The 25,823-nt window shown below is 42.5% G+C and overlaps 1 protein-coding gene across 1 annotated transcript in view; it reads left to right on the plus strand.

The window, feature by feature from the left end:
- Positions 1-25,823, plus strand: part of tenm3 (teneurin transmembrane protein 3) — an 813,838-nt gene that overhangs the window by 755,552 nt on the left and 32,463 nt on the right. The window contains exon 23 of the mRNA XM_060925037.1: positions 22,780-23,654. Within this exon, the coding sequence (XP_060781020.1) occupies positions 22,780-23,654 (875 nt within the window). The remainder of the gene's footprint in view (positions 1-22,779; positions 23,655-25,823) is intronic.

A 25,823-nucleotide genomic window follows, 5' to 3' on the forward strand; every position in this document is an offset into this window, starting at 1 on the left:
TGTTTCTTCACCTTTGGCATTTTCCAAAACTCTGGTGGGAGACCGTCAAGTCCAGGAGCTTTACCGTTTTTCATTGCCTTCATAGAAGCGTCAATTTCTGCCTGTGATAATTCACCAGTTGGTATTTCTTGGAACAGATCAAAGACTTTCTCAACTGGTTGATCAGTATTTACACTAGCTTGATCTACATTGAGCAAATTTTCAAAGTGATTTTCCCAGATGTGCAAGCGATCATCTCCTTCAATACGAATGGGATTACTTGACTTTTTACCGGAAAGTTTCTTCACGAGCTCCCAGGCAGACTTGATAGCTGAGGCAGCTGCTGCAGATTCGAAGGTACTGAGGATTTCATTAATACGCTTATCTTCGTGGTGGTCAAATGTCCTACGAAGATGATTCTGAGCAGATTGAATTTGACCTGTTGAGGTATGCAGAGTGGCTTGGCGAGCTGCCACTACCGAAGGGTGGGCACTAACAGGTCTTGGAGGGCGGGGCTTTGGTGGAAGATGCGCTGCACCGACTTCATTTGCAATCTTGATAAAAGATGAGCAACTTTGTTCTTCTTCAGGAAGGTGGTTGAATTGTGTTACGATGCTGGTGTCGATCTTAGAAGCAAGTTGGGAGTCAGTCATCACTGAGGTCCAATATAACTTCTTCTTCCTAGTAGCTTTTGTGGTACGCAGGCTAAGTTTAACAGAAGTTGAAACAATGCAATGGTCACTTCCGATAGGGTTTGATGTTGAGTAGGCTTGACAATCGTGGACACTATTGCGCCAGCGCTTCCGGTACAGACAAAAGTCTATTTGTGAGAAAGAGCCCTTGGGTGAATGGTAGGTCCAGAGTTTACGAGTGGGCTTACAAAATGACTGGTTACCAATGATAAGGTTGTGCTGTTGTGTAAAATCCAAAAGTAGTTGGCCGTTTCGGTTGGTGATCTTGTGCAATGAGAATCTGTTTCTCAACTGGGCATTGAAGTCTCCACATACGAGCAACATTGCTTGTTGTGGTACATTTGTTACCACTCTGTTCAGGCATGAATAGAAATCATCAGCAATTTCATCAGAAAGATTGCTATGTGGTGCGTAAGAGGATACAATCACTGTCTTGGGGTTGCCTTTGAATGTAGCAACTATCAAACGGTCGCTGTATTTCTTAACTGACGTAAGTAGTGGTAACAGTTTCGATTGAATGCAGAAGCCTACGCCTCCGATTGAGGCACCACATTCGTTTCTTGTAGCAGATGCAGTGAACAGTGTGCTTTTCCCGAGGCTACTACAACAACAACAATAATTCTACAACAACAAGAATAGTTGTTAGTTTTTTTCTTTTTTATCAGACATCTAATTTTTTAGGTTTGTTTACCTGACATGTTTCGACGTACGACTGTCGTCTTCCTCAGAGTGTCACCGGATGTTATTGGTGACGCATCTTTTATCAGCTGATGTTTCCGAAGGCGTGGCCTTCCTGCCTGGATTGACAGGTCGGTCACGCCTTCTACTGTCAGTTCGTCCCCTGCAAGATGGCACTCCAGGTATGGGAGAGCATGTATGCTCCCTCATCTCGGTTGATGGTCCTCGGGCTTCGCTTACGGATCTCTATGGCCTCCCTGATCCAGCGCCGATGTTTATTATCTTCTGTGCGGATGACTCTGGCATTCCCCCAGTCCATAATATGATTTTCCCTTTTGCAATGATCTGTTATGGCTGACTTATAATTTTCCTGTTGTGCCTTTTCTTTTATTGTTCGGGTTTGTCTTATAGCTGTCTCCTTTTCGCACTCTTTCTTATGTTCATTTTTTCTTGTGTTGAAACTCCTTCCTGTCTCCCCGATGTAAGTTTTATTGCATAATTGACATGGAATCTCATATATGGTGTTGCATCTGTTGTCCGGATGTATTCTGTCTTTGGGATGAACCAGGATCTGACGGAGTGTTGTGTGTGGTTTGACAGGTGTGTTAATGTTGTATTTCCTCATTGCTCTTTGAATGCGTTCAGTTATTCCTCTGATGTATGGTAATGTCACTACTCCCCTGTGTTCTTGTTTGTTGGTTTGTTTTTTCTCTTTCTTCTGTGTTTTATTGTTTTTGACCTGTTCCGCCCCTTTGGATATTGCCCGTTGTGGATATTGACATGCCTTCAGTGCGTGTTGTATATGTTGTTCTTCCTGTTCGTTGTCCTGTGCATCTGTAATTATTGCTGTGCGTTCATGCAATGTTCTAACTACGGATATTTTGTGCATTATGGGGTGTTCGGAAGTCCAGTTTAAAGGGGAGGAACAGGTCAAAAACAATAAAACACAGAAGAAAGAGAAAAAACAAACCAACAAACAAGAACACAGGGGAGTAGTTATATTACCATACATCAGAGGAATAACTGAACGCATTCAAAGAGTAATGAGGAAATACAACATTAACACACCTGTCAAACCACACACAACACTCCGTCAGATCCTGGTTCATCCCAAAGACAGAATACATCCGGACAACAGATGCAACACCATATATGAGATTCCATGCCAATTATGCAATAAAACTTACATCGGGGAGACAGGAAGGAGTTTCAACACAAGAAAAAATGAACATAAGAAAGAGTGCGAAAAGGAGACAGCTATAAGACAAACCCGAACAATAAAAGAAAAGGCACAACAGGAAAATTATAAGTCAGCCATAACAGATCACTGTAAAAGGGAAAATCATGTTATGGACTGGGGGAATGCCAGAGTCATCCGCACAGAAGATAACAAACATCAGCGCTGGATCAGGGAGGCCATGGAGATCCGTAAGCGAAGCCCGAGGATCATCAACCGAGATGAGGGAGCATACATGCTCTCCCATACCTGGAGTGCCATCTTGCAGGGGACGAACTGACAGTAGAAGGCGTGACCGACCTGTCAATCCAGACAGGAAGGCCACGCCTTCGGAAACATCAGCTGATAAAAGATGCGTCACCAATAACATCCGGTGACACTCTGAGGAAGACGACAGTCGTACGTCGAAACATCAGGTAAACAAACCTAAAAAATTAGATGTCTGATAAAAAAGAAAAAAACTAACAATATTCAATATAAGACATAATGAACGTAATCGAAAGAACAAGAATAGTTCTACAACAACAAGAATAGTGTAATAAAATATGTATGTGTTTATAACGTAAAAATGGAGATGTGTAGAAATATAAATATAAAAATAAATATCATTACTGTATTTTAATGCAATAGATCATTTAAAGGATAAGGCAACTTTTGTACAAAATCACCACAAATAGATAGATAAATATATAAAGTAATCGATCATGGAATTTATAGAGAAAGAACAGACCGCATAACAGTATCTTTTAACTTTTAATAATATGGGCTTGCGCTGAGCTCAGCGAAGGTGCGTTCCGCCATATTGATCTACTGCGTGACGTCATGCGGCCCACCACTGAAAAGAACTCTTCAGTGCTTCATGGTAATAAGGTAAAAAACCAGTACAATCGCTTCTTCAAAGTTTCACCAAATGGTTTTATTTATGCAACTTAAAGCTCATAATACTGTAGAACTTTGGTTGAGTAAAAACACGGAGCAAAAACATGGCTGAATCCTGAATGACTCCTATTGGGATTTGTCCTACCAAGCCTACTGCGCATGCGTGAAGCAGCTCGGCTCGGTTTTCCCTTTCGGGCACTCTTGTTTTCTGTTAGAATTTGGTAAAGAAGAAAATAAATAAATATTATTTACCAGCTTACCGGGTCCATGAACATAAATCTGACAGCTGACAAGGTCGGGATATAAACGAATCGAATACAAGCCACCCGCCGGGACTCCTTACTGTCATCACAGTGATCTGTCTGTAAACACTGTTTTCATGGGCCCAGTGACGTCACAGATCAGAGGGAGGCGCATTAACGAAAGATTCTGATTGGTTTATAGTTGCCCACAATCTCAAAATGGCTGACTCCTCCAACTTCGGCTCCTCTGTGTCAATTCATGATTTCAAAGTTAAAAATATTTTTTCATGTTCGATATATAATGGAAATAATTAATGGAATTGATTACGTATATGTTTTTCTCCTATTACACACACTGTACAAAAGTTGCCTTATCCTTTAAACATTTAAAATCAACGATAAATTCAGAAAAGCAACTCAATGCACTTCGATATAATACTGTATTAAATAAAATATTTATATTCTAATCTTTTCTACTGAAAAAACATACAGTAATATAGAGTAATGGATCTGTACAGGATAAAACTTACTCTTAATATTATTTATAATAAAACATCCGAGGGCGGCACGGTGGTGTAGTGGTTAGCACTGTCGCCTCACAGCAAGAAGGTCCTGGGTTCAAGCCCCGTGGCCGGCGAGGGCCTTTCTGTGTGGAGTTTGCATGTTCTCCCCGTGTCCGCGTGGGTTTCCTCCGGGTGCTCCGGTTTCCCCCACAGTCCAAAGACATGCAGGTTAGGTTAACTGGTGACTCTAAATTGAGCGTAGGTGTGAATGTGAGTGTGAATGGTTGTCTGTGTCTATGTGTCAGCCCTGTGATGACCTGGCGACTTGTCCAGGGTGAACCCCGCCTTTCGCCCGTAGTCAGCTGGGATAGGCTCCAGCTTGCCTGCGACCCTGTAGAAGGATAAAGCGGCTACAGATAATGAGATGAGATGAGATAAAACATCCACATTAGTGGATAAAGATAATGAAGCTTACATGACTTTATACTGTTAGCTGATTATATATATATTTTTTATATTATAACTGTAGGATATATCCTACAGACACAAGTGTTTTACTGGGAAATATAATACACCACTGGTATTTTTCATCCGAGCTCCATCCGGGACATGGAGAACCAAAACCGGGACATAAATCTCTGTCACTCGTGAGGAAATCAATGATAAATTGATGTTTTGATAAATTTGGGGACTTTTTGTCTGTGAGTGTGTCGATATGATAAAAAGAAAATCACACGTCAGCTTGAAGATATGAAGTTTATCTTATGTTGAAAAACCCACATTTTTCATACGAAATACATCACAGATTTGAGTGACATATTTCCCGATATTTCACTCTGATGATGTCACTCCCAGTGTTTTCCTGCTAACTGGACGCGTATTGTCAAAATGGCAAACCGGTTCAAAATTAAAATTATTTTCGTTAACTTGCGTATTTGTGTGTGGATGTGTCCATATAATATAAAGAACATTACACAGTGGGGTGAAGATATGAAGTTTATCTTCTCGTGTTGAAAACTCACTTGTGATCATACACTCGCTCACCACTCCAAGATAAACTTCATATCTTTGTACAATTGTGTAATATCCCCTATCTATCTATCTATCTATCTATCTATCTATCTATCTATCTATCTATCTACACAGTGCTGTACAAAAGTCTTAGGCACGTAAGAAATGCTGTCGACCAAAAATGGCTTCAAAACAATGAAATGTTCCAACATTAAAAAAAAATACTATAAACAGTAATCAGTAAACCATAATAAATGAATAAATGGAACAAAGTCAGTATTTGGTGTGAGATGAAACTCCCTTTGCTTTAAAAAAAAATATCCGTCTCAGGTCCAGTGAGGTCAGTTTTATGCGGTAATGATGTGTAGGTTTTCCTGAGCATCTTACAGAACCAGCCACAGTTCTTCTGGACACTTTGACTGTCACACTCACTTCTTCATTTTACACCAAAACCCAGCAGCCTTCATTAGGTTTTCTTTCATCTGAAAAGTGCTCTCTTATGGAATATGCTGCTCAGATATGGTATATTACAAACATTTTTTTTCTTCTGTAACATTTAATTTTGTGCTGGAAAAAAAACAAAGGGTTGGAACTCGAAGATGTTTTGAATCAATAATGTAGAAGTCATAAAATAGAAATCTATAACAAAGTTTGTATGAAAAAAATGGGGGGGCTAAGACTTTTGCACAGTATATATTTCACTGGTATACTACAATGTTATCTCCAGTTAGCCTAAATTATAGAAATATTAATCGCAAATATTAATTTCATGTTGTATTTTGTAACAGAAGTTATGTACAAATCAGTTCAGAATATTTTATCATTTTTCTGAGATAAAATAAGTCAGTTGTCATGACGCCGTCGTTCTCTCGCCGTTAAAACCACATTAAATTGTGTGGACGCAAGCGACAGAGTTTTATCATTGCATACATTTTTATCCACGGATATTAAATTCCAGTGGAAATCAGAGCAGACATGCAGCGAGAAACGAGACGTCCAGCTTTCACTACACTTTATATATCAGGTCGCCGCTTTTTTAAACCAAATCATGATTTTATGTTTTGCGTTTTTTATTTTATTTTAAAGCAGGTTTGACACGTTATTGTTTCAGCCAGTAAAGTGAAACTGAACCAGCAGTGAGTTAAATCGAGTCCCTTTTATGACAGTATGCATAAAACATTGAGCTAAACGTGGCGTGTTCCCTCAGGCCTTGATACCGCGTCATTACTGTGGCGTTCTCCTGCCGTTACTGTGGTCAGCGCCGAGCAAGCATCAATACAATATGTTTATTTGAACGCAGTGTTTATTACAGCGTTAATATTTGATTTCACTGAAAATAGAAGCAAACGCACGTGTGTGTGTGTGTGTGTGTGTGTTGTACAGAGCTCATTTCAATATAAAAACATTACATTTTTATTACAGCACTTATTTATATTCTAAAATGGACGGTGTGTGGTACAGTAAGGACTTTATTAATCATATTTTACATCAGCGAGTTGGAAAATAAAGAGCTGTGAAGCTGTGGTGCATTTATCTGTGATGTATACAGTATGTGATGATGAAACACACAAGTTTGTCTTGTTGATTAAAATAAATATGTTTGCGTTCTTCATTTTGTCCTGCAGGCAAACAGCTGCATTTAACTCCGGTCTAAAAATTTTTTCTACTTAATATATTCTATAGGCTTTACACAGAGACAAAAACCACACGTATTAAAAAACTGGAAGAAATTATCAGAAATCCGAATAAATTTAGAACAAATTCTCAGAGTGAGCTGTAAATTATTTTATAAATATTCTGTATTTAAACTGAGAGCTGCAAAGGTTTAAACTGAGATCTTTATCATTAATTTTTCTCCGAACATAGTTTGAATATTTTTTTATTTTCTCATCATAATGAAGGGATCTGAATGAAGGTTTATTGATTTAAGAGCAAACTGCTAATGCAAACTAAGAATAAATAAATAAATAAATAAATAAATATTTTTAATTATGGTACACATTTAAATACAGATTACACATCTTTTTCTTCTTCAAAAAACATTGTAAACATTTTTACAGCATGCCTTAAAGAAAATGTGTGCATTTAAACTGCTAAACACCGCTGAAAGAATAAATAAGTTTTGTTTATTCATTTATTTATTCTTATTTTATATAAAAATATTTTATATAGTGTTATTCAGGAATATTAGCTTTAGGAGAAAACAATACTGGTAAGTCAACATCACAGGTAACAATCCTGTTGTGATATTAGTGCACACACACACACACACACACACACACACACACACACCCTCCCTCCTTGTGTAACGTAGAGCTACAGTGCCCCCATCTGTCTGTTTGAAAATGAAAACACTAATTTTCCCTCTTTATCACGTCACTTCTGTCTCTGGTACAATAAAACCGAATTGGAGCGTGACGATGGTCCGACTCCGTCTGATTACAGCTTCATGGGCTTTTTTTTTTAATTGGATGATATTAGCTCACACTCCAGCACAAGGGAAGTGTGAGAGTGTTGAAGTGTCTCATTAGGAGGATCACACTCAGCCTTCAGGAATCATTCATTATAACGTGGAAACACGGCTGTGTCTCATTTTCACACGAATGAAGCAGGTCAGACGCTGCAGACACGGGAAACGCCGTGGATTTAGAATAGATATTGTTCCTTACGGGAGAAAAAAAAGGTTTTCTAGAGACAAAGTTTCTATAGAGTTTCTACTTTTAGAGACAGTTTTCAGAGATGGAATTTTCTCGAGATAGTGTTTCTATAGGCATCATTTTCCACACAGCATTTTCTCGAGACAGCTTTCTACAGACGGTTTCTAAAGACAGAGTTCTTAATATAGTTTCTACTTTTTATAGATAGTTTTCTAGGGACAGGAGTTTCCACTGACAGTTTTCTTGGCTTCTACTTCCAGGGGGAAAAAAAAAAAATACACAAAAAAACCCCCACCACAGCACATAAACATCTCTCCTTACAGTTACAGCTTCACTCCGACCGTTACTGAGCGCTCACACTGGAGACTCAACACTACTGATGACTTGTAGTAACAGTCAGAGGCAGTGTTGGGCACGTTACTTTCAAAAAGTAATTAGTTATAGTTACTAGTTACTTTTCCCAAAAAGTAACTGAGTTAGTAACGGAGTTACTTTGTCATAAAAGTAACTAATTACCAGGGAAAGTAATTATTCCGTTACATTTTGTTCCCCCTCAAAAAAAATCAAATTCAGTTAGTGTAATCATAATAAAAGTGAATGTTAAATGTGTTTAATGACTGAAATGGACACTTAACAGAACCAATTAGTAATGTTATCTACACTATATTAATATTTTTGTGGGACAATGTGAGATAAGACATCAAATGTACTAATATATTTTTGTAGTTATTAAAATTATGTTACAAATTACTGGCCACTGACGAGGACAAACGCTTTGTTCCTCGACATAATGTGCATTGCACGTAAACACTCTTGCCTTTTATTTAAAGTAATGAAAAGTAATGGCTGTATTTCCAGTGTGAAAGCGCAGTGTTGGGCTGACCGCTCGCCATCGCTGGGTCTTCCGATTGAAAGAGCGCGCAGTAGTGCAGTAGGCGTGGCCTACCTACGTATCTATGTTGTCCAAATCTACTCTGATTGGCTTACTGTGCCATTGTCTCATGTCTCCCCGCCCCACACGAAAGCAGAGTAAAGAAAGGCTGAGCGAGCAGCGTGCCAGATGAGAACAGCTTTAATAAAGTAACGCATAGTATTTTATTGTAAGTAACGGGAACGGCGTTATAACGATGTAAAAAGTAATTAGTTAGATTACTCGTTACTAAAAAAAGTAACGCCGTTAGTAACGCTGTTTATTTCTAACGCCGTTATTCCCATCACTGGTCAGAGGCGATTCTAGAGTCTGTTGTGGCCCCAAGCAAAAATTTCCAGGGGGCCCTTCTGACCAGTGTTCATCAGCAATATCTCATCTCATTATCTCTAGCCGCTTTATCCTGTTCTACAGGGTCGCAGGCAAGCTGGAGCCTATCCCAGCTGACTACGGGCGAAAGGTGGGGTACACCCTGGACAAGTCGCCAGGTCATCACAGGGCTGACACATAGACACAGACAACCATTCACACTCACATTCACACCTACGCTCAATTTAGAGTCACCAGTTAACCTAACCTGCATGTCTTTGGACTGTGGGGGAAACCGGAGCACCTGGAGGAAACCCACGCGGACACGGGGAGAACATGCAAACTCCACACAGAAAGGCCCTCGCCGGCCACGGGGCTCGAACCTGGACCTTCTTGCTGTGAGGTGACAGCGCTAACCACTACACCACCATGCCGCCCGCCTTCTGACCAGCGTTCATCAAAATAAATAAGCCCTTGGGCCAGGGGGCCCCAAGCAGTTGCTTGCCTTGCCTGTTCACAAGCTGCGCTTCTGGTAACAGTGTGGGTTATTTGGAGGTGGGGAAGGGAGAGAGAGAGAGAAATGGAGAAGGGAAAATGAGAGAAATAGAGAGAGAGAAAGAAATAGACAGTGTTGGGCAAGTTACTTCAAAACTGTTTTGCATTATTTATTACTTGTTACTGTCATTTTAAAGTAATTAGTTACATTACAGTATTACTGTATTTAAAATGTAAGACATTACACTACTATTGCATTACTTTTAAGTTACTCTCACCAAAATAACTGGAAGTACGGATTTGGCAATCTAAATGTAGCTCAAGACGCTCAATTAGCTCATCACGCATCCAGTGGAAGGTGATGTGGTATCTGACTGAGCTCAGCTTATGGTTAAAAACACTAGAATATAATAGCCACAGTGACGGCTCATGGCACAATACAAGGAACAATCATCGCAAGAACAGACAAAAGGTGAAAGTCTGGCAAATTGTGATAGAAATACTGTAACTTTAGGCCTATTCATATTAACATTAATTGAACTGTATTGTATTGTAATGTCTAAAGATATGACAGGATACAAAATTAGCATTTCTATGCCTTTATTGTTTTCAAGTTTACAGCATTAAGCATAGTTTATGCTTCATAAAAAAAAAAAGATTAGCCCTAAGGGATATGACTCCATTTCAGAAATTTAACAAAAATGAATATATTATGGCAAATCGTAGCCTACAATAAAACTGGCCTGAAAAAAAAAAAACCCACAAGCCTTTTAAATCACGGCTAGACAATGACTATTAGCTATATGAGGCGACCCAGTCACATTTCGAAAAACGGAATTAGAAATAACAAAATCAAAGTGCTTTTAATGATATTGAAGTGCTTAGGCCTATTAGCCCTCGAAGGAAAGGCAGTGGACAGTTCTTTAGGTTTAGCACACAAAGTGCATTTGACTACGATGTTCTTCACATCCTTATTTTTCACAAACTTAAAGTAACGGGCGTGTGCCCATCTGGAGAATGTGCTATCCGACGTTAGATCAGCTGCAGGTTCACTCATCTCTCTCTCTTCTGTCTGACTAGCCTAAAGGAAAAGGAAGTGAAACATTTTGCGCGGACGTTTCACCTCTGCTGATCTCACGTGATTTTGGCGAATTTGTATGAAGGGAAAAAAAAAAAAAAAAAAGACATTTGTACCGAGTAAAATATTACCAATTTTTTTTTTTCTGTAATATCTTTCATTACCGCGTTACTGCAAAAAGCAATGCATTACAGTAATTCGTTACTTTTGTAACGCGTTACTCCCAACACTGGAAATAGAGGGGGGAGAGAGAGGGGGAAATGGAGAGAGAAATGGAGAGAGGGAGAGAGAGAGAGAGAGAGGGGGAAATGGAGAGAGAAATGGAGAGAGAGAGAGAGAGAGAGAGAGGGGGAGAGAGAGGGGGAAATGGAGAGAGAGAGAAATAGAGGGGGGAAATGGAGAGAGAGGGGGAAATGGAAAGAGAGAAAGAGAAATATTGGGGGAGAGAAAGAGAGGAGGGGGGGAGAGAGAGAGAGAAATAGAGGGGGGAAATGGAGAGAAAGAGAGAGGGGAGAGAGAGGGGGAAATGGAAAGAGAGAAAGAGAAATATTGGGGGAGAGAAAGAGAGGAGGGGGGAGAGAGAGAGAAATAGAGGGGGGAAATGGAGAGAAAGAGAGAGAGGGGGAAATGGAAAGAGAGAAAGAGAAATATTGGGGGAGAGAAAGAGAGGAGGGGGAGAGAGAGAAATAGAGGGGGGAAATGGAGAGAAAGAGAGAGGGGAGAGAGAGGGGGAAATGGAAAGAGAGAAAGAGAAATATTGGGGGAGAGAAAGAGGGGAGGGAGGGGGAGAGAGAGAAAAATGGAGAGGGGGAAATGGAGAGAGAGAGAAATAGAGGGGGGAGAGAAAGAGAGGAGGGAGGGGGAGAGAGAGAGAAAAATGGAGAGGGGGGAAATGGAGAGAGAGAGAAATAGAGGGGGGAGAGAAAGAGAGGAGGAGTGGGGGAGAGAGAAATAGAGGAGAGAGAGGGGAAATGGAGAGAGAAATGGAGAGAGAAAGAAAAAAAATGGAGAGAGAGTTTTCAGCATCCTGACAGTGTGGTGTATAAATGTGTGTGCCAGTCTGGCGGAGCTCCGGTACCCTGCACCACAAGGCAGGGGACTGAAAAAGGTGTGTGAAGGGTAGGTGGGGTCGCCCACAGTGCTGATAGCGTTGCGCCAACATATTAGAACGAGCGCTTTAATATAAACCTGTTAACGAAAATTAATCACCGCTTCCTGACCAATCTTTGTCCAGAATCCAGCAGCGCTGCCGTATAAACCTGTATAATAAATACTGTAGTTTCAGAATTTAGTTGATTACTGTACAGTACGACTCGTATTCACACGCTGCTGACTCAAGTCTGCTTTTATATCATTCTGTCTTTTCTCTAGTAACACTTTAAGGAAAAACAAACTCTACGTGAACCAGTTATCCAATCACCTGTCTGATCACAGAACTTCACATCTAATGAAAAAAATGAAAATGACACAAAACAAAAGAACCAGTTTAGCCAACACAAAACAGCTTCATACAGGTTTATGAATCAGCCAATCAGAGCGTCTTCTTCAGAAAAATGAAGCCCCGCAGGTGTGTAGGCGGGGCCTCTCCACTCTGCAGGACGAGCGTGTCTTCATTTTTGTCTCGAACACATCACACCATCGTCTATCGGATTAGCGGTGGTAAACGAGGACGCAGGTGGACACTGGAAGCGCAGTCGTTTTGTCTTGTGGAGCTTTCAGACAAATGATGGATGATGTTTTTATGTTTCTTATTGCAGGACAGGAGGTAAAGTCTTATTTCCAGTACAGTCATCTAATATTTTAAGATGAACTTCATATATCCTTGTCCATTTCAGCTTTCAAAAATAGCTGCCATGAAATTGTTTCATATCACACGCCGGGCTGCGTTTCCCAAAAACAGAGTGGTATTAACATTTTCTGAATTGTTAAAAAAAAAAACGGTATTGAAAACAGATTGCAACACTTTGGAGAAACTTTCCTGTGTCCTACTTATATTTTAACTCTATCAGACCTGCGTGAAGGCTTTTGTGTACTGGCACCTCGTTATCTTTGTTTTTATTGAATTGTATTTAATTGAAAGTACTTCCTGTGCCTTGGTATTAATAAAGTTAGTTTTATTTTTCTCTCAATTCATCTTTATCACGTGATTGTACTGTAAAAGCACCTTGTGCCATCACGTGTATGAAAAGTCCTGCGGTTCTCCGTCACAATCATCGCCACGGTCCTCAACTCAAACACCAATGCCAGAGCTCCAGAAACACACACGTCTTCCAGGACACCGTCCTCAGGTGTGTGTGTGAGACGCGGTGATGAGAAATCCTCCAGAGCTGAAAATTCCTGCTGTAAACTCTTCTCCATGTTCATCTCACTCATTAACCTGCTGTCAGTTTGCTTACACTGACTGACGTCTGACACCACATCGGCTTCCTGTTTCGTCATCATACAGAATCAAACCACGCCGCTGGAGACCTTTCATGCCGTCTTGAAGCACGTACAGTACGTGGCTCAGTCCTGCAGCGAGAGCGCTGAGTGGAACTCCACATTGTAAACCCTCTTAAGGAGCAGATTACGAAGCTGAGCAGCGTATAAAGAAGAGATAAGTGAACTTGTGCCGTGTTTAATCTGCGGATTAACAATCCTTGAGGAGCATTAAAGTCTACCGCGTTCAGAACAAAAGCTTTGTTACAGTGCAGATCAGGTGAAGGGGCTCAGAATTAAAAAGTGGACATGGATTGGAACCGTGTTCAAGCAGAACGTAGTGCAGCAGGACGAGACTATAAACGGATAAAACACATCACGTGTCGTTCTGTTAAAAAAAAAAGAAAAAAAGAAAGAAAAATTGTAATCGTTGGCAAATTGCTGTGAAGAAATGAACTACATATCTCTCTCTCTCTCTCTACTCATCCGTCCCCCGGAGTGTGTTTCTGTCCCCGGTGTCCATCAGCCTGAGGACCCTGACCCCATGTTAATGGTCAAACAGCGTTAGCAGTGAAGCTGAAGTGGATCATGTATAATGCAGATGCAGAAGACGAGAAAGCTTTTACTTCTACAGCATTAGAGTTTAATGTTCCTGCAGGAGAGAGAGAGAGAGAGAGAGAGAATTACAAAGAAGCAAAGAGAAGAATCAGACATAAATGGAATATGTGAATTAGAGGAGGACAGAGTTAGGTGGGAGAGACTGAGAGAAAAGAGGAAAAGGAGAGAGAGAGGGAGAGAGAGAGAAAGAGAGAGAGGGGGGTCTTTAATGCATCAGTTCAGTATATTTATATTTATTCTATCCACATTCACGGGATATGAGCAATTGCGCTCTGATTGGCTACTCTACTGCGGTGTTGTAGTCGAGTCACTAAACCTCGAGTCCGAGTCCAGTCTCGAATCCCCAGTGTTCAAATCCAAGTCATTAAAAAAAAATATTCAAGTGGAGTCCGAGTTGAGTCTAAGACTCCACCCGCACCATGTGACGGTGTCTGTTTCAGCGCCATTAACATTAGTTTGTTCCTGAACATGGCGTATGAACAGGTGAACGTGCTTCTCTTTATCAGGGAGTGTGCAGTATTCTGTCGGAGACGGATGGAAGTGCAGAAGGTGTGTTTATTAATACAAGTGAAGACGGTAAACAATCCAGAACGGCAGGTAAAATCGTAAAACGGTGAAACAGGCTATCGTAAACTCAGCAGAATCAAAGACGAGAAACAGGAAATCAGGGGTCAGGAAACCAAACAAGGAAATAAGGCTCGGTAGTGCCTCAGCAATGCAACTCAATACTTCGCAAAGTAAGTGTGTTTTCACATCGGCGCGCTGATTGCGCCTTAATCCTGTGCAGCTGTGAGTCGTTTTACGGTGTGTGTGTGAGAGTCCGTGTGGTGTGCGCACTGTCCCGAGAGTCTGTGCGACACTTACAGGAAATTAGTACAAAAATTAATGTAGATATAAATATATTATGCCAAATTATTATGGCATGTTACAAACTAAAGAAAAAAATCCAAGTCTCCAATTTACGAGTCCTAATGCAGTTAATACACGAGTCCGAGTCATCAGCGCTCAAGTCTAAGTCGAGTCCTTAAAATTAGGGCACGAGTCGGACTTGAGTACTACAAGCCTGCTCTGCTACTAGGTCAGTGTTTTTCAACCTTTTTTGAGCCACGGGACATTTTTTACATTAAAAAAATCCCGCAGCACACCACCAACCAAAAAAGTTGCAAAATGACACGGTGGAGCCTCATACAGCGTATATAATGACAATTTAGTCGCTCAGTTTGTTTCTGCTCACTCAGTGTGGAAACTGGGCCTGTTTAGATGAACACAAAGCTGATCTCCAGGCAGAAACTGAAGACAGGCGCATAAAGCTCTCCCTCAACAGCTCGCAGTCTCTCTCTCTAAAGTTTAGCTACTTCTTTAATCGCATCAGGGCCAAGCGTCTCGTTGACGATGGCTTTGCAGGCAGGTAGCATCTGCCACAGGATGTGGCTTTTTTGATTGGGCTATGAGTTCAGCTACTACGTAGCTAGCTTTGAGTGCGCTCTCAGACACCTTTGTGGTTTTTCTTATTAAAGTTTCTCAGTGTGTTCATGCAGGCAAACAAAATAGTCCGTGTTCTTGTTTGAAGTGACGGGTGTTTCATTTGGAGACGATGTTTAAGCTTGCTTGGGCCCATGGCAATGTTGGATAGCTTCCCCCCCCCACATACCAAGCATAACAGAGTTGGTGCAGTCGGATCCCCGGTGAAAGTAAATCCAAACAAAAGATAACTTTCGCTGTATTGCCTCAAGCTCACTGTTCTTGCTTTCTTGTTTTGACCCTCACTCATACTGGGCTTTTCATCTGGGTTAGAATTTCCTCCAGGGCCCAGTTCAGAGCCTGCATTTTTTCCTTTCCAAATATTTATCCATCACTATTGTACGTCTCGTCACTGCCACCTCTCGCATGCATCGCTTAATTCTCATTCTCATTATCTCTAGCCGCTTTATCCTTCTACAGGGTCGCAGGCGAGCTGGATCCTATCCCAGCTGACTACGGGCGAAAGGCGGGGTTCACCCTGGACAAGTCACCAGGTCATCACAGGGCTGACACATAGACACAGACAACCATTCACACTCACATTCACACCTACGCTCAATTTAGAGTCACCAGTTAACCTAACCTGCATGTCTTTGGACTGTGGGGGAAACCGGAGCACCCGGAGGAAACCCACGCGGACACGGGGAGAACATGCAAACTCCGCACAGAAAGGCCCTCGCCGGCCCCGGGGCTCGAACCCGGACCTTCTTGCTGTGAGGCGACAGCGCTAACCACTACACCACCGTGCCGCCCTCGCTTAATTCTATAGTCTTAAATTAACAAGGCCACTATTGCGCCACCTACTGACATGGAATAGTACTTAATTACTTAGCCAGCCACTACACTGCTGGCACAGACGCTCAACAATGGCAAATTATTTGCAGCAACTAACTGATACATTTTTTGGACCGATTAAGTGAAATTGGACAATTTCCCACAGCACACTGGTTGAAAATCACGGTACTAGGCTATCGGCTCATATACCATGAGTAGAGAAAAACAAAAATGGTAGCATGTGTCACTGAACCAACCGAGGATGAAATAAAAACTCAACTCCAAAAATTAAGTATTTAAAATAAACAGAAATAGCTAAAATAATAGGGCCCCCCCCCCACAATATCTCCTGTTCCAGCCCAGTCAGTGGCGGTAACGCACCTTTAAGTTAGTTCACCAACCGCCAAAAATATCTAAAGTAGAAGAAAACCCCCCAAAATACAAAAAAGCAACAAAACATGGAATAAAAGTATTTGATAAGAAAATTTTTTTCAAGAATTATTATTGCATTTCACAAATTGCTCCTGTCATTTTGCCGGTTTGTTTACATTCTAAGTGGAAATGATTTTGTCGGATGTTTTGTATAAAGTTTTTATTTATCGAATTTGCAAAAAATAAAAATGCTCTATTTCTCAAAATCCAGTGAATGTGGATAGAATAAAACAGTCATTCCACGCGATCTCGTCGTACATGGATTATAGACAACTCGGTGCTACGCGCCTCGTCAGCTCATTTACATCGAGATTTCGTAGAATAACTTGAATTTAAAACCCTGTTGACCCCACCCCCCAAAAAAACCCCTAAACCCCTTCAGATTTGCTCCACTCCTCAGAAGCGTCCATCCGAATGGCTCGAACAGACTGAAGGTGGAGTCTTTCATGCAGCTGCTTCATTTTGTGAATCAGAGCCTGAATCTTGTCCTTGGTGAGCGCGTGTTCAGTTTTAATTTATTTCTAAGGTGTTGTGCCAATTTGATGAACTTCACTTTCTCAAGCAAACAACGTGCGAGTGAGACGTTCCTTCTACGTCCAGGATGTTTTAAAAAAAGCAGGTGATTTGTGTGGCGGTATTCCTGAAAAGCTCGACTGATCTGAGCTGATCTCTCCATCCTCCGTGGCGGAGATGTGTTCTCTGTCAGTACTGCACTCTGGACCTTCAGAATCTTCTCTGCTTTCCTGCTGCTTGTTGGTTTTGTTGAACGTCCTCCGCTGTGGTGTCCTTCAGTTTGGTGGAGTGTCTCGCTCTCGGTGTGTTTGTGCCCGAGCTGTGCAGCTTCTTCTGCTGCTGCTTTAGCAGGTCAGCGACAGTTCCAGTGCAGCGTTTGAAGCCAGGCTTCTCTGAGCTCCCTGACTGCACAGCTCTGTGTGGACAGGCCAGCATTTTGTGTGTTCAAAGCACCTCAGGCTTCCAGTTGACACAAACCCAGTCGAGCTGCTCTCACACTCTTTGCACTTGAAACTCACATCCAGTGTCTCATCTTGATTGTTTAGGAAAATAAAAACCGGTGTATGAAACGACAGGATGTGTTTCACCGCTGAGCAGGACCGTTCTCATGGAGCTGGGGAACCTTCTAAAGTGGGTCAGCTCCTTCATGATCATTTTGTTTGTAATGACTCGAGTCACAGGGGCAGATGGAGTGGAAACGTGCATCATGACTCCTTTTATCCATATTCCACTTTCAATTAGTGGCCTGAAAAATCGTTCCTTTTTCAGGAGCATGGCTTTGTTCGTTCAGAGGGCGGAGTAGATGTTCTCACAGCCGTGCTGCTCTCCCACCACTAACAGCACCTTCTCTACCTGTGCTTCACTCTCTGGCACCAGGCTGGACAGACAGACGGCGTCTCCCTGCCGGCTTCAGGGGCCACGGCACCTCGCTCGCTCTCAGTCTCTCGGAAACTACTTATGGTTTCCGTACAAATAAAACTATACAGATTATTTAATGAAAAAGAAAGAAAAGCATGGATTGTATTCCCTCTGCACAGAGAGAGAGAAAACAGTGGGAATATAGAGCAAGTTATTGAGATGATGAAGAGAAGGAGAGAGGGTATAAGCAGTTAAAGATGCAGAGAAGGTGAAGTAGAGTGTGAGAGCACAAAAAAGAAACAGCAAGAGAGAGAGGAAAAATAATATAATACAGAATAATACAGTAAAAGAATAAATAGAACATAATAGAGACAGGAGGTCAGAGACTGAGTAGTTAAAGACGAGAGAGAGAGAGAGAGAGAGAGGAGTGTCGTTATAAAACCCTCTGGTGTTAATTGTAAGTGAAAAGACTTTCAGCCTGATTTTTATCACATGCGTATTTTAGGCTCGTTGTGATTTAACCACACAGCTGTTCCTCCATTTTAAACCCTGACTCACAGCATCTACATTACGTTTCATTTGTTTTAACACAATGTTTGGGTTTTTTTTTTCCTTAACCGTTTACCTCTTCACACATTCACAGGGTAAACACGACAGGTGGGAAAGCACGTTAAATTGTTCATCTTTCTCAAGCCTCCTGATTGGTTGGTGAAACGTTTCTCAATCCAGTAAGGACAAGCCACCGAATCATATCATTTAGTATAAATACGCAGGTGATTATAGAAAATCGTGTGCTCTGATTGGTCGGGAAATTCAGGCTATTTCTCGATAATCCCCTCGAGCGACTCGGCAAAATGGCGTCCAGTCGCTTCGTCACCGTAAGTGAGGAAGAATTACAGATGAAAGAAAACGCTGTTCCTAAAAGCACTAAAGACGCTACAAAGTTTGGTCTAAAACTATTCAAAGGGAAGCTGGGGTTGGGATTTATTTTATCGATTTCAAAACAAAATATTTTATGTGACTCGGCGTCGATCAGTGACAAGTCTGCGCTGCAAAGTTATTACATTTACATACTGCACTTGAAGTTTGAAATAATCACCCGCTTCAGGTTCAGTGTATATCAGGAATTATTATCCATCCAGGACACTTTTTTGATGGAATAAAAACGTGTTCTATTCCCTTCTAGCGGGTTTCATTCATTTGGTTTGATAGCATGCAATATCGTTAGCATATCGCTTATACTACACGGAGTGCAGAATTATTAGGCAAGTTGTATTTTTGAGGATTAGTTTTATTATTGAACAACAACTATGTTCTCAATCAAACAAAAAGACTCAAATATCAAAGCTGAATATGTATGGAAGTTAGAGTGGGGTGTTTTTAGTTTTGGCCATTTTAGGAGAATATGTATGTGTTCAGGTAACTTTCACTGTGCAGAATTATTAGGCAACTTAATAAAAACCAAATGTGTAGCCATTTCACTTATTTATTTTCACCAGGTACACTGATATGACAACTCCAGATTTGCAAATAAACATATCTGACATTCAAACACAAAACAAAAACAAATCAGTGACCAATATAGCCACCCTTCTTCATGAGGACGCTCAAAAGCCTTCCATCCATAGATTCTGTCAATTTCTTTATCTGTTCACGACCAACATTGTGTGCAGCAGCAACCACGGCCTCCCAGACGCTGTTCAGAGAGGTGTACTGTTTTCCCTCTTTGTAGACCTCATGTTTTATAATGGACCACAGGTTCTCTATGGGGTTTAGGTCAGGTGAACAAGGGGGCCATGTCATTATTTTTTTCACCTTTCAGACCTTTACTGGCTAGCCACGCAGTGGAGTATTTGGACGCATGAGATGGAGCATTATCCTGCATGAAAATCATGTTCTTCTTGAAAGATGCTGACTTTTTCCTATACCACTGCTTGAAGGTTTCTTCCAGGAACTGGCAGTAGGTCTGGGAGTTGAGTTTGAGTCCATCCTCAACTCGAAAAGGTCCAACAAGCTCGTCTTTGATGATACCAGCCCATAGCAGTACTCCACCTCCACCTTGCTGGCGTCTGAGTCGGAGTGGAGCTCTGTGCCCATTACTGATCCAGCCACAGGCCCATCCATCTGGCCCATCAAGAGTCACTCTCATCTCATCAGACCACAGCACCTTAGAAAAATCAGTCTTAAGATATTTCTTGGCCCAGTCTTGACGTTTTATCTTGTGTGCCTTACTCAGTGGTGGTCGTTTTTCAGCCTTCCTTACCTTGGCCATGTCCCTCAGTATTGCACACCTTGTACTCTTTGACACTCCAGGAATGTTACAACTCTGGAATATGGCAGAACTGGATGCTAATGGCTGCTTGTTAGCATCACGCTTGATTTTCCGCAGATCATGTGCAGTTATTTTGCACCTTTTTTTCCCCCACACGCTTCTTTCGACCCTGTTGACTATTTGCAATGAAACGCTTGATTGTTCGGTGATCACGTTTCAACATCTTCGCAATTTCAAGAGTGCTGCATCCGTCTGCAAGACATCTCACAATTTTATACTTTTCAAAGTCTGTCAGATCTCTCTTCTGACCCATTTTGCCAGAGGAAAAGAGGTTGCCTAATAATTATGCACACCTGATATAGGGTGTTGATGTCATTAGACCACACCCCCTCTCATTACACAGATGCACAGCACCTGATATACTTAATTGGTAGTAGGCTTTCAAGCCTAAACAGCTTGGAGTGGGACAACATGCATTAAAAGGATGTTGTGGTCAAAATACTCACTTGCCTAATAATTCTGCACTCAGTGTACGTGCATCACGTCACTCTACCCAGTGGAGAATGAGCGTTGAATATGGTTTACGATACTGCACGGTTGTCAAGACATCATGACGTCACACGTCGGAGATGTAAAACTTTCGCGCTAGCAAGCGACTGTGACAATTTGTAAACAAACATGGCCGCCAGGTTTGTGTCATTAAATGCGGAGAACTTTGAAAAAGATGCGTTGGACACCCGAAAGGAATGTAAATGTATAATAATAATGGCTTTTTTGTGGTCTATCAGATATATTCCATTCAGCGAGCATGATACTGAAGGAGTCGAAGACAAGTAGCTGAATGGAATATATCTGATAGACCACGAAAAAAAGCCAATAACCTTGACTTTGTCTCACTACTTTCGGCAAATAAGTGTTAATTAACAATCATTTTCCACTGTGATCTACAGTCATTAACTGTACCTGTGTGGTGGGCGTAGCCATTAAATGATACAGTTAGTAAAGTCGGGGCGGCACGGTGGTGTAGTGGTTAGCGCTGTCGCCTCACAGCAAGAAGGTCCGGGTTCGAGCCCCGTGGCCGGCGAGGGCCTTTCTGTGCGGAGTTTGCATGTTCTCCCCGTGTCCGCGTGGGTTTCCTCCGGGTGCTCCGGTTTCCCCCACAGTCCAAAGACATGCAGGTTAGGTTAACTGGTGACTCTAAATTGAGCGTAGGTGTGAATGTGAGTGTGAATGGTTGTCTGTGTCTATGTGCAGCCCTGTGATGACCTGGCAACTTGTCCAGGGTGAACCCCGCCTTTCGCCCGTAGTCAGCTGGGATAGGCTCCAGCTCGCCTGCGACCCTGTAGAACAGGATAAAGCGGCTAGAGATGATGAGATGAGAGATGAGTTAGTAAAGTCGATCTGATTTACAGTGAAGATGATGCCGAGCTCTCTGGTGTCACAGCTGTAATGGCGTCTGATTCGGATCAGACCGCAAACAGACCTGGACTTCACTCGATTCTTTTCTAAGTGACCTCCAGCAAGAAACTGATTCAGCTCTGAAACGACTCGACTGCAGGAAGTGAATCGAGCACACCATGCGTTTGTGTAGATGTGAGCTGAAGGACGGAGTTCTACAGAGCTGGACGAAGGGAAAGAAAATAAAATAACCACTGGATGCGACACAAAAAGTTACTTTTTTATATAATTAACGAATCATGTCTTTCCCTCCAGCTCTGTGTTCTCTCGGCGCTCGGAGGATTTTTTTTTTTTAATTTGTATATTTTGAAAGAGATTTCAAGGACTTTTTCATCCCTACACACCCCTTATTTTCCTTGTGCTTTGATTCGTTTAATTACGTGCGGCGTGAAACCAACCAGCAAACGAATCAAAAGAAATTTCGCTCTGATTCAGTCTCAGCAAACAGACTATTAGGGGCAAAAGAGTCATAAAATCCTCGTTAAAAAGGATCCGCATCGATACCCAACGCTCAAGATTTTGCTTCTGCTTCTTGCTGCTGCTGTTGTTGTTTATCCCCTCTGGCACAAAATAAACGACCCAGTGACAGCAGAATGAAATAACGCACAGTCCCGCATTGTATTAGAGCTCCAAAGTAAAGGATTCTTCTTCATCAGTGTCACAGTGACGCTCCAGCCTCGGAGAAAGAGACTGAGACGCAGGGACGAGAGGAATTAAAACGTGTCCTCACTGTAGGCCTTTTTCTTTCCCAGTGTTGAGCAAACGGAGAGCCTTAAACACACGCTCACTGCGACATCATTTAATATAATCTGTTCTCATCCTTTATATCTTCTCTTTCACTCCATCGGCTTCTCTGAATCAGAAACCTGTCGAGGGAAAACAAAGAGGAAAGTCCTGATTAGCTCACAGTAACAGCATTGACACAGCGATACACCTTCAACCCATGTGACCAGCTAACTGTCGGCCATTTTGTGACACTTTTCTATGAGAAATAAAAACAAAAATCAGTTGTACGTAGTGAAATCTGGAGGAACATCTTCTCTGGGCTGAAGTTTGAACATTTGATCTCAGAAGTGCTCTTTTCTGTTGTACATGATGCTCAGACTTTCTTAAAAACAAAACTAACCTAAAGTGTAAGTATTAAAAGTGTGTGTGTGTGTGTGTGTGTGTGCTTTGTATTCGTATTGCATATCCCTGACATCTGTGCTGCGTCTCGTTTCCCTGCAGGTGCGTTTGGAGTGGCCAACAGACCTGGCCATCAACCCCATGGATAATTCAATTTATGTGCTGGACAACAACGTTGTTCTTCAGATCACGGAGAACCGGCAGGTGCGCATCGTAGCGGGACGTCCCATGCACTGTCAGGTTCCGGGCATCGAGTACACTCTGGGAAAGCGTGCCATCCAGACCACCCTGGAGGGCGCCACGGCCATCTCCGTGTCCTTCAGCGGTGTGCTGTACATCGCCGAGAGCGACGAGAAGAAGATCAACCGAGTGCGGCAGGTGAGCACAGATGGAGAGATCACACACCTGGCAGGGGCGCCGTCCGAGTGCGACTGCAAAAACGATGCCAACTGTGACTGCTACCTCACGGGAGATGGCTACGCTAAAGACGCGAGGTTAAACGCCCCGTCTTCGCTCGTTGTTTCTCCCGATGGAACTCTTTACGTCGCCGATTTGGGTAACATTCGTATCCGAGCCATTTCACGAAACCGCCCTCCTCTGGCCTCATCTGGGTTTTATGAGGTGGCGTCTCCATCAGCGCAGGAGCTCTATGTTTTCGATGTGAACGGCACACACCAGCACACCATGAGCCTCGTCACCGGGGACTACGTGTACAACTTCAGCTACAGCAACGAGGGTGATGTCACTGCTGTTGCCGATGGCAACGGCAACACGCTGCGTGTCCGCCGAGACCCCAACCGCATGCCCGTGCGCCTCGTCGCCCCCGACAACCAGGTGATCTGGATCACCATCAGCACCAACGGAGGCCTGAAGACGCTGACGGCGCAGGGGCAGGAGCTCACACTCTTCACCTACCACGGCAACAGCGGCCTGCTCGCCACCAAGAGCACCCAGATCGGCTGGACCACCTTCTACGAGTGAGTCAGGCTGCTGCTCCACACACACACACACACACACACACACACACACACGGCTCACATGACCTCACACACAGTCCAGCGAGAACTTCCAGAGAACACCGGGAACGGCGTCTGGTGCAGGGTGAAGTTTTATAAACTACAACACTCAGGCAGGAAGAAAACAAACAAACAAACAAACAAAAAAAAACCTTGTACAATTTAAAAAAACCATCCAGGTTAAAATAAAATAAATACATGAATTAAAATAAATAAAAATTATTCAATAAAATAAAAATGAACACAATCAAGAACATTCATTTTAAAAAAGGGAAAATTGGAAAAAATTAAAAACATTACAAGAAAAAAAAATTTAATTAGAACATTTAAATATGAGCAAAAACTAATATATTAATTAAAAAACCTGATTGTTTTACCTGGTGTAAACTGTGATAACCAGGGATGTGATTTGGGGCTGGTGAAATTATCTGAAAATTTTAGCCGGGGGTCTGGGGGCCGCAGGCCCCCAGCTGGTCCAGGGCAGCACCCTGGTGGGGGGACAAGGGGGGCAAAGCCCCCCGAAGCTCCTGGGTTTTGGGGTTTTCTGACTTAAAAATTGTACTAAAATGGCAAGCGAACACACAAGAAAAAACTTGTCATGATTAACAAATTCAAGCCAATTTAATGGTCAACATGCAACTCTGACACACACACACACACACACACTCACTCTTGCGCACACACTCGCTCGCGCGCGCTCTCTCTCTCTCTCTCTCACTCGCGCACACTCTCTCTCTCTCTCACTCACCCCCCCCCCCCCCAAAGAACCAGCGCGGCAGGGCCTGCTAGCCCCGCGCCTTGGGACGTAATTCGCCCCGAGGCGAGCTGCGGCGCTCCGCTTAGGTTTCGTTTCTATCCTGGGCTCCAGCCCGACTTTGGACGCTCGTAGCTCGGGCAGGGGAGGTCCCAGTATCCCCAAACTTGACAGCCAGAGACCTCTGCCCTCTCCCCAAAGAACGAAATCGCTGAACAAATGTCTCACAGTCTCATGTCCAACGTCTGTAGCAACCTCTTTCTCCAACCATTCCCAGCGGAACTTGTTTTTCACTATTCTGTCGATTTCTTTAACTCGATTTGCATCTTTACACTCGATCACGGAGGCTGCCATCTTTCAACTCTGTTTGAAGCGAGCTTATGTACAGCTATCTAACAAGCGTGTTCAATGGTTGTTACAGAGCGATGGGCCAATCACGTACCTCGTTTCATCTCAATGATGTAATTGCGTAAATGACGTAATTACGTCCATGAGATGAAACGAGGTACATGATTGGCCCATCGCTCTGTAACAACCCATGAATGCGCTCGCTTCAAACAAAGAGTTGAAAGATGGCAGCCTCCGTGATCGAGGCGTAAAGATGCAAATCCGAGGCTGCCATCTTTCAAACAAAGTCGGAACGAATAGGATACGAATGTGGATTTGAGGGAAAAATTGGAAACATTTTTTTCAAGTTTTGAGGTGAAAAAAGCGGAATTCCGCGAATTCGCGGAAAAATCACATCCCTGGATAACTCAGTCTTAGACCCCGTCCACACGTAGCCGGGTATCTGCTAAATCGAAGATATTTTTCTACGTTTTGGCCTGTCATCCACATGAAAACACATCAGAAACGAATATTTAAAAAAAGTCCGGGCAAAGTGAAGATTTTTGAAAACTCCGTGTATGCCTTTTCGTGTAGACAGAGATAACCGGAGTTTTGCGTTTTAGAACGTCACAATCCACGCCAAAAAAATGACAACAAATCTGCCCTGATGTCAAACGTGCGACCTTTGTTTACTGCAGAAGCCAGATTAAGCATGGACAAAGAGTAATGGATCGGAATAGTGCCTTGAAAGCGTTAATTATTGTGCAGGTGCTATTTACATGTTTAATTTTAGAAGCCCAACTACTGATAAGATTCCCAATCAATGTTTTCTTGCGTCTTTTGAAGTTTATACTCCAAAATTGTGTTTAGAAGCAATCCTGTCTCCGAGTCTGTCCAGACGAACGAGCTTGGTGCCATGTTTTATGTTTAGGCGGAAGTGACGCCAACAGAGGGCTATTCTGATGTGATTAGGGGGTAGGATTTGGGGAAATAACGCCATCTACAGGTTTGGAATGCTTATGAATGTGATTGAAAACGCAGATGTTCGG

This window comes from Neoarius graeffei, chromosome 7, assembly GCF_027579695.1.
Source record: "Neoarius graeffei isolate fNeoGra1 chromosome 7, fNeoGra1.pri, whole genome shotgun sequence".
Classification (NCBI taxonomy): domain Eukaryota; kingdom Metazoa; phylum Chordata; class Actinopteri; order Siluriformes; family Ariidae; genus Neoarius; species Neoarius graeffei.